At 37.9% G+C, this 10,006-nt stretch overlaps 1 protein-coding gene across 8 annotated transcripts in view; it reads left to right on the plus strand.

The window, feature by feature from the left end:
• Window positions 1-10,006, plus strand: part of gbf1 (golgi brefeldin A resistant guanine nucleotide exchange factor 1) — a 214,020-nt gene that overhangs the window by 110,927 nt on the left and 93,087 nt on the right. For all 8 annotated transcript variants that reach the window (XR_012389123.1, XR_012389124.1, XR_012389125.1 and 5 more), the window contains one exon: window positions 5,069-5,200. Coding sequence is in view for 5 of the 8 variants with exons in the window: in XM_073920581.1 (XP_073776682.1) it covers window positions 5,069-5,200 (132 nt within the window). In the remaining 3 variants the exon portion in view is untranslated. The remainder of the gene's footprint in view (window positions 1-5,068; window positions 5,201-10,006) is intronic.

Below are 10,006 nucleotides of genomic sequence, written 5' to 3' on the forward strand. Positions count from 1 at the left end.
GAGACCACACACACAAACACTGTCAGCACTGCAGCGTACCTGTGCGTCTGAGCTCCAGCAGTCTTGAGCACAAAATCCCAGAGAGCAGTGCATGTCGGACAGTTTATCAATTATGTACCGCTGGATTGCGTCTCACTATAGTTGTTACACGTGATGAATTTAATGAATCTTGTCTCTATCTAACGACTCTACACTTTTTTCTTTTTTAAATCTGTCCAGTAACGTGTCACAGCATCAGTACACTGCTTCAATCTTTTGCTATTATGTGTGTACTAAGTTTGTCGACGCCATTATAATGACACAAATCACTATGCCCATTCATGCCAGAGTCCCGCGTAAAAAGTGATTGACAGGTGGTCATTTGTGTGTAACTTATCTTTATTTAGTTATGATTTGGTTATGGGTAAAACAAAGACCATGCGGGTCATGAAGTTGAAATGGTAGGCATTCATAAATAATCAATTCACCGCTGCCTATGACGACGATGCCATCGTCCATCGCAATGTTTCACATTAGACATCGTACGATGCCAAATTGGTCGACATGACCCAACCCTTATGTCATGTCCATGTGTTGTGCGATAAGTTGATATATTGATTATTGTCAGGTCTTAAAATCACAGGTAAAAAAACCTCTAAGCATTACAAAATGTTAAAAAAATAATAGAATTAACTATACGCTGAAATTCAAACTATTTGTATCTCGGTCATTAAAATACTACTCCTATTCGGGATGCTTTTGAATCAGAGTAACACTGTTGTAAAGCAGCGTTGTTCTCAACATTGCTCTGCTGTTACATTTATAGCTCAGACCCTCAACGCTTAAACTGTGCTCTGTTTTAAGCCCTTTCTGCACCACTGCCAATTGATGTGCATGTGTAATGTGTGGCGGCGGCATCTTCTCCTCGAGGTGCTCCCAGGGGCCTGAAGGTCTGGGGCTATTTGCAGAGGTAGCAGTCACACACGGCTGCATAGGCCGACTGTTAAACCAGACTCTGTCCACTCATCAGAGTTTAGACCTACAGCGAACACAACACAACAGGCAGTTGAGCTGTTTCCAGCGCGATGGGGTAAACCTCAGCATGATCCAAAACGTAAAGTGTAATTAAGTGATTTGTGCATTATAAAGCAGTGAGCATCATGGAAATGAGCCTTTTGTGTTAATGCTCGCAGTTCCTCTGCTAGTTACGTACAGGCACAATTGAATCTTAAGGGAGATTGTTAGGAGCGGCGCCGTGCCGTTGCTCAATTCTCAAAGCTTGTTCTCCAAGGACACGCACATACTTGGAGACTCAAAACCCTTAGCCGGAGCATACATGGATGGGTGACCGACTTTAATCCCTTTTTTATTTTGGCCAATGTCACACAGAGGTCACCCTGGTTACTTTGTGATTGTCTCACCATCATGGTCCAACACCTCAATTTCTTCATTTCCCTCCGCGAGCCTGGAGATTGCGCTGAAGTACCGAGTCATATTTAGCCTTTATTTAAGAAGATTGGGCGCACGTGGGGGGAGGCAGATTGTCAGGCCGCCGATGGCCAGCCGGATCAATAGAACACAATTGAGTTCTCCAATCTGAGAGACTAGCTGTAGTGAAGGTGGCACTTACGGGGTGATCGCCTCTGATGAAGACTTTATTAGCCTCTATTGACAGATTCATTTGAGATCGCTCTCCCTTCATCGCCCCCACTCCCTTTTCCACTGTAAAGTAATATAGTCTAAGCCCACCTTTAAAAGTTTGGTGGCTTGATGAAAACGAGTTATTTTGTCCTGTGTTTTTCGACTTGATTTCAAAGTAACTTTTGTTATTCTTCTGCCGTCCGCGATTTCTTTCGCTTTTCGTGAACTTGGGTTAAGTGGTAAGCACTTGAGACCCTTGTTATCAGATACCGCAGCACAGTCAAAGAGTTTGGACTGTAGGAATGGAGCATTGCTGAGCTTTCCCCTCATGGGAATGCAAAGAAAACATCGAGTCCCCCAAAGAAAGTGTGCAGCAGAAGATTTGCTTTTGGAAGCGGGTCTAGAAGCAACCTGGCTGCGGATAAGACAAAGTGTGGAAATTTTCAAATGATTTTCTATTTTATCTCCAAACAAGCCGCAGGCGGATTGGATATCACAAGCTAATACTCGGCGGTCATATGTGCGCTCTGTAAAATTGGCTGAGGCTCGACTCGGGCTTTGAAGTCACGAGTTGTTTTTTTGCGTCAAAGTAGCTGTTCTGGGGAACCCTAATCCGCCCAGTATTGCTATGGCAAGCTGCGCCTTAGCTCGACACTCGCAGCAGGTTTTCGTGACTCCACTAATTTTTCCATTGTTGTTTTACCTGGTTTGTATTTTGTAACCCTCGCCCCCTCTCTCAGAGGGGCTGTTCCCCGCGACCGGGGTGGATTGGCCCGAGGTGCTTTCCCATCCACAAATAAAGAGCTCGGCGGAGATAATGAAGTATGTTGCATCCTCGGCTGCAGCTGTGTTTTGTTGGCTCTGTTAGATTAAGGCTTTATGTGTGGTGGACTCGGCTTATTTCTTATAAAAGCTCATCAATAAACTCAGAGCTCCAGGCCGAAATTCGTATTTTGCAACTGGCTGTTTGTTTCTTGACCTCTACTGTTCTCATCAGAAAATGACTGTATGGGGGCACACTGTGCAGAGTGATTTGGGTTTTTCTTGTTCAGCATAGCCAGAAAGGCTGGTTAATTGCATAATCACGAAGTGCACGTGTTGGATATGATATTGTGCAAATGTTTTTGGCTAGAAAATAACCACCATACAGCATACAAGTGCATTATGTTTAATCAGTATTGAAATTTGAAGTTTACTTGAGTTTTGTTGATTATTTGCAGACATTAATTCAGCTGTTTATATAGTGCATCCGGAAAGTATTCATAGCGCTTCACTTTTTCCACATTTTTTTCTTACAGCCTTATTCCAAAATAGATTAAATTAATTAATTTGTTCAAAATTTTACACACAATACCCCATAATGACAATGTAATTGTTGCAAAAAACAAAAAACAAAAAAAAAAAAACTGACAAATCACATGTACATAAGTATTCACAGCCTTTGCTAAATACTTTGTTGATGCACCTTTGGCAGCAATCACAGCCTCAAGTCTTTTTGAATATGATGCCACAAGCTTGGCACACCTGTCCTTGGAATTTTTGGCCATTCCTCTTTGCAGTACCTCTCAAGCTCTATCAGATTGGATGGGAAGCGACGGTGCACTGCCACTTTTATATCTCTTCAGAGATGTTAAATAGAATTTAGGTCTGGGCTCTGGCTGGGCCGCTCAAGGACATTCACTGAGTTGCCGGCACCAATCAGCATCATGTTGTCTATTGGCCGTCGGCAAAGGACGATGGCATCGTCTATTGGCCCAATCCTACTTGACAACACAAGCACATCTGTCACCTCAACAGAAACCCCGCCTCTGCTTTCATTTGATTGGAGAATGAAAAAGATGCGTCTAACGTAACAAAATTTTTCCACTTAGACTTGACTGTTTTTCAACTGCAGGGCACGGCACACAATGCGAAACGGAAGGCGCAGCAGGCGGTTAAAACGCGAGGTGCGCAGGGCGTTTAAGCAGCACAGAAAACACTTGGCCTATAGTAAATCATTCAAAAAAGGCACCTCTCAATGCAAAAAGCATGTTGGTTGTGATTTGCTTCTAACTAAGGTCGGCTGTTGGCTTGGATTCCTGACCTTAACATATAGAAACAACTATTTATTATTTTAAACTATTTTGCTTTCCTTAACCTTTTGTGATTGCATGCAGTTACTTCAAAAAGTAATCCATTACAATAATGAGTTACTTTTGCATTACTTTTTCTGACCTGGCCTGAGGCTTGATATGTTTCATAACTTGCAGGATTATTATTTTTTTAAAGGAGCTCTGCAATTAATGCACCGTATAACCTACACCTTCATTTGCCTTAAAAACACATTAAAAAATAATAATGTTGGATAATTTTATCTTTTGAGAACTTCCTCGAGATACTGTACATGTCATATATACAGATTAATGAAAGTGTAAAGCAATGTGTTTGCTACTTTTGTACTTTTTGTCTTACTGGTGAAGTAAAGTCGCTGTAAGACAATCCTCTCTTCCCTTTCTTTGATCAATATAATGAGAATATTTTCGTTGCAGAAATGTAAGGCTCTGCTATCTTGGTTTCTATCTGTTCCTGCGTTCTCTCAATGTGTGCCGGATTCAACGTGACTACATTCATTTTAATTTAGCTATTTATTTTTTCTAAGCTATTTAATTAAACAAAAAAAGTAACCTGCATTACATATTTAAAATGTAACCTAAATATTATCACTTAATTTTGAAAAGTAATGTTACTTTACTCATTACCTAGAAAGGAAATATTATTGCGTAACTTGGGTTACGTGTAATGCGTTACCCCCAACACTGGTTGCATGTACCATGTACTGTTTGTCCCTCCTGAAGGTGACCCAAAACAGCTCTAAGCTCATATAAATATCCACCATTCAAACCCTCAAATCATCAGTCTCACTAAAGAATTACTAAAAATACTCATGTCGAAATCGGAAAGTCCCAAAAAAGAACGTAGTACTCTTACTCTCTAAAAAGCAGTATCTGTGTATCCCTAATGATGAGAGAGAGGCTTTAATTTTCCCAGCAGCTGTTACTCCAGCGGGCTCGAAGCACAGTTCTCCCACCCCGACCAGTTCAGTCATTTTCATTAATGCTAAATCCTACATCCTACACAGCTGCTTTAAACAAGAGCTTTTGGAAACACAGTTGTAATAAGATACCCAGCTCTACCAAGGTGAATAAGAAACAGCCCTCACTTAACCCGCGCCCTGGCTCTACCTTTCTGTCATTTTGCATCTTTTGCACATGTATATGCATACAGGATTGTAATTTTAGCCATGACATAGCTCATATATATATTTTTTGCTCTTGTATATGTCAATGGTTTAATCTTAGCAATCGAATAATTTGTCTTACGCACTGGAAATAGTAACTGACTGCTGTTTTATTTGTCATGTGTTCAGTTAAACTGCTTTTCTCTGATCTAGTGTCTTTTGTCATTCCAGATCTTTCCGATGTGGAACCCAATGTGTTTCTAAGACCTTTTCTGGAGGTGGTTCGCTCAGAGGACACAACTGGACCAATCACAGGCCTTGCTCTCACATCGGTCAACAAGTTCTTGTCTTATGGACTTATAGGTAAGTAAAAAAAAAAAAAAGATGAAAGTAACAATCAAGAGATTCCCAGACACTAGGGGCCCTATTATACACCCGGCGCAAGGCGCGACACAATTGTTGTTTGCTAGTTTCAGCTCGGCGCAATAGTCGTTTTGACAGTTTGCACCACGCTGCATTTTCTGGTCTAAAAAAGGAGGCATGTTAAGGCGCATTGCTGGCGCGTTGCTAATTTGAGGAACTACTGTATAATAGACTGTTCAGTAGACCAGATCAAAGCAGGTCTATAGTCCAGTGCAGAGCGCGTTGGTTGTGCGTCTTGCTTACACACTGCTTAATACACACAGGATGTACAGCAACACGCAAATATCTTTACAAATGCAAAAGAATTAAAAGATTAAAATATTACAAAAAATATTATTTTCTAGCCTACATAAATATAAAAACCACCGCCTCCATGCCTTCATCTCGGGAGGCTTTTTTAGTTTATTCATGACAATTTGCTTTAATGTAATGTTATTATTAGCAGCAGTGTTATTTATTATATGCATATTTATATTTGTTTTAATAAAAACATGCTTAGATTTGTCCACCTGTCAGGTTTTAGACCATATGGGGCACAGCATGTGTATTTGGAAATAACTCCAAATGGGGAACTAATAAATCAGGGGGTTAATAATTCTCACTTGTGTGTGTGTGTGTGTGTGTGTGAGTGTGTGTGTGTATATATATATATATATATATATATATATATATATATATATATATATATATATATATATATATATATATATATATATATATACATATACATATATATATATATATATATATATATATATATATATATATATATATATATAAATTCGATATCTTAATTCGATTTCTGGTTAGCTCGATTAGGACTTTAGTTGGGTTAAAGTCATGTAATCAAAAATTGCTTGTTTATATGGTAGACTCTTAATCAGTGTTGTCTTAATCATAATAATATCGGATTATTGGTGTCCATGTAAACGTAGTCAATGTTCCTGATGAGTAAACTGTATTTTCTCACTTGCGTAGAAGAGCTTGTTTTGAAACGGTTGTGAACGGCACAGACTGTTCTTTTCCTTGTTAGGGAAATATGACCAGATGCTGCCTGTGACGGTCAAAAGTGTGAAACCAGCGCTTCTATTCAAGATACAACCATATCTAATTATTCTCCCCACCTATAAATGGTCAGTTTGTTTTGGGGAAAAAAAAAAAAGATTTTTCAAGCAGCTTGTATATAGTTTGCAAACTAAAGGTGCTCAAACCTGTACAATGATTTATTAATGAATAGTTTCTAGAATTTGACTTTATTTGCTCCTTTCTTTCTTTTAAACGCTTGAGAATCTTTGTTCTGGAAAAATATTTATTAAACATTATCTTATATTTCACATATTGTAATTGATTGAATTTTTCTTCACAAGGCCTCAGCGCGTTAGAAATGATTCCAGTGCACACAAATAAAAATATTTACAGTTAAATTCAGAGTTATTAGCCCCCTTTGAATTCTTTTTTCTTTTTTAAAAATTTCCCAAATTATGTTTAACAGAGCAAAGAGATTTTCACAGTATATCTGATCATATTTTTTCTTCTGGAGAAAGTCTTATTTGATTTATTTTTGGCTAGAATAAAAGCAGTTTTTAATTTTTTAAAATCCATTTTAAGGTGAAAAAATTATTAGCCCCTTTAAGCTATATATTTTTTCTGTAGTCTACAGAACAAACCATCGTTATTGACCTTATTCTACAATTCGAAAGTGCACCTGATTTTGCGATTGTTTTAGAAGTTCCGATTAGCTTGCCTATGGGAGAAATGACTAGGAATAATAAATGACAGAAAATGGCCATACTACTCGCTCTACCATCAAGTGTTTGCATGACTATACAGAAGAAGTCGAATAATAAAATAAGAAAATATCAGTTTGCAACATTAAGCTGCAGAACAAGCTGTTTTTAACATCTAAAAATAAATGGAAGTGCATGAGACCGCTCATACGCAAAGAGTAAGGTGAATGCAATAACTTGCCTAATTACCCTAACCTGCCTAGTTAACCTAATTAACCTAGTTAAACCTTTAAATGTCACTTTAAGCTGTATAGAAGTGTCTTGAAAAATATCTAGTCAAATATTATTTATTGTCATCATTCATTTCCTTTTCTTGTCTGCTTAGTTCCTTTATCAATCCGGGGTCGCCACAGCAGAATGAACCGCCAACTTATCCAGCAAGTTTTTACACAGCGGATGCCCTTATAGCCGCAACCCATCTCTGGGAAACATCCACACACATTCACACACACACTCATACACTATGGACAATTTAGCCTACCCAATTCACCTGTACCGCATGTCTTTGGACTGTGGGGGAAACTGGAGCACCCGGAGGAAACCCACGCGAAGGCAGAGAGAACATGCAAACTCCACACAGAAACGACCCAGCGACCTTCTTGCTGTGAGGCGACAGCACTACCTACTGCGCCACTGCCTCGCCTATTGTCATCATGGCAAGGATAAAATAAATCAGTTATTAGAAATGAGTTATTAAAGCTATTATGTTTAGAAATTAGTTGAAAAAATGGTATCTTCGTTAAACAGAAATTGGGGAAAAAATAAACAGGCAGGCTAATAATTTAGGGGGGCTATTAATAAAAAAGACTTCAACTGTATGTATTTTTTAATACATAATTTTAAATGATTTTGCCAACCAAAATAACTTTAAAAAATAAGCGTTTTGAAGTCATATTGAATTAATTTACACTTTGCAGTTTATACTTTTAAGCTACAGTGGTCATGTGTTTTAAAGCTGCATCTAAGTTGATATTTAGATATGGTGACAATTATTCAACTTTTCAATTTATTATTTTTTTTCTCCAAATGAAATTTAAACTCTTGAAATTAAAACTAAATCAAAAATGATAATAAAAAACATGATATTTTAAAATATAAAAAAAAACATGTTTTAATTATTTTGTTTGTATTAAAAAGGAAATATTAAACTATTTTTTGAGTCACTGATTAGTTAAAAAAACTGATTTGCAAAATCAACCAGTTAACTCAAATAAATCTACGAATGGCTCATTTAATCTTTTATTCACCTGTTTTTCTTCCAAATATTTCTGTGTTTCTGTCCTGCTGTTCAATTCTGCATGTCTTTTGTTTGTAATATAGTTGGTAAAACTAAACAAAAACAGACAATATTGTGTCTGAAATCTAACCACTTTTGTGCATTCACTGAACTGTTGGATAGAACCACTATCACATTTTTACTTGTGCTTTTGGTCATACAGGCAGGTTGTTAATAGTGTTCTTTATAATTAATTAAATGAACATGTTAAACAACATCAACTGTAGTAATTACATGAAAAATGCGATATAAATCATACTGTATAGCTCAGTTACGTGGATTAATCATATAGATTTACATTGGAATGCAACAGATGCACATGTCAAATATATGAATCCCGGACACCCAGAGAGCTGCTGTCACCCCAGATGCACCACTGTTCCTAATCCCACATGATGCCAGCATCTCGTCAGGAAGGGTTGCTATGACAACATGCACTGTAGATTTCCAAACCTTGGCCCTCTTTGCTTGTAGCACAAGGGATAGCAGTCACACATGCATACATTTAGTTGAGCGTGATTCAAGACATGCTGTCTAACAATACTAGCAGCAGCACACCTGGCTGTAAAGCTCATATTGTTATGTGTTTTTGTCAAGTGGACAACATTACATACAGGTGTAAATTTCATATGGGAAACACATTTGTGGGTGTTCTATTTATAAATCCATGTGCAGTTTGTCAAATTATTTTATGCAAAGCAACGCAGACATGATTTCATGCACCAAAACCTTTAGCATTATGAAATGCCTGATCCCTTGCATAAATATAAGGTTTTATTTGTATAAAGACACCCAAAACACCAAAACATTCACTTTGAGACATTTGCAGTCAAGGTCAAGTGTAGAGATGAATATTTATATATAATATGTAATATATTGTATATATTTATAATAATATATAATATGTTAATATGTTTAAGATAGACGTCCCTAAATACACATACAGACATTATTTTTAGATTATTTTTATTCATCATTCATTCATTCATTCTTTTTTAAAATTTTTTTAGGCTTAGTCCCTTTATTAATCTGGGGTCACCACAGCGGAATGAACCGCCGACTTATCCAGCATATGTTTTATGCATCGAATGCCCTTCTAGCTGCAACCCATTACTGGGAAACATCCATACACACTTATTCACACACATAAACTACGGACAATTTAGCCTACCCAATTCACCTATACCAGGCGTGAACAGCCCTGTTCCTGGTGATCGACCTTCCTTCAGATTTCAGTTGCAACCCATATCAAACACACCTGCCTGTAATTATCAAGTGCCGTTCAGGTCCTAATTAATTGGTTCAGGTGTGTTTGATCTGGGTTGGAGCTGAACTTTGCAGGAAGGTCGATCTCCAGGAACAGGGTTGAGCACCACTGACCTATACAGTACCACATGTCTTTGGACTTGTGAGGGAAACCGGAGCACCCAGAGAAAATCCACACGAACTGAGGGAGAACATGCAAACTCCACACAAAAATGCCAACTGACCCAGCTGAGACTCGAACCAGTGGCATTCTTGCTGTGAGGCGAACATGCTACACACTGTGCCACCGTGCAGCCCTTTTCATAATTCAGAAGAGTTTTATTGAAGATTTAGTTTTTCAATCTAGAATCACCCATAGACTCTCTTTGTATTCCTTTCTCTTTTCCTCCTAAGACACCCAGTGTGCTCTTCATTTTC

Source organism: Danio rerio, chromosome 13, assembly GCF_049306965.1.
Source record: "Danio rerio strain Tuebingen ecotype United States chromosome 13, GRCz12tu, whole genome shotgun sequence".
In the NCBI taxonomy this organism is placed as follows: Eukaryota; Metazoa; Chordata; class Actinopteri; order Cypriniformes; family Danionidae; genus Danio; species Danio rerio.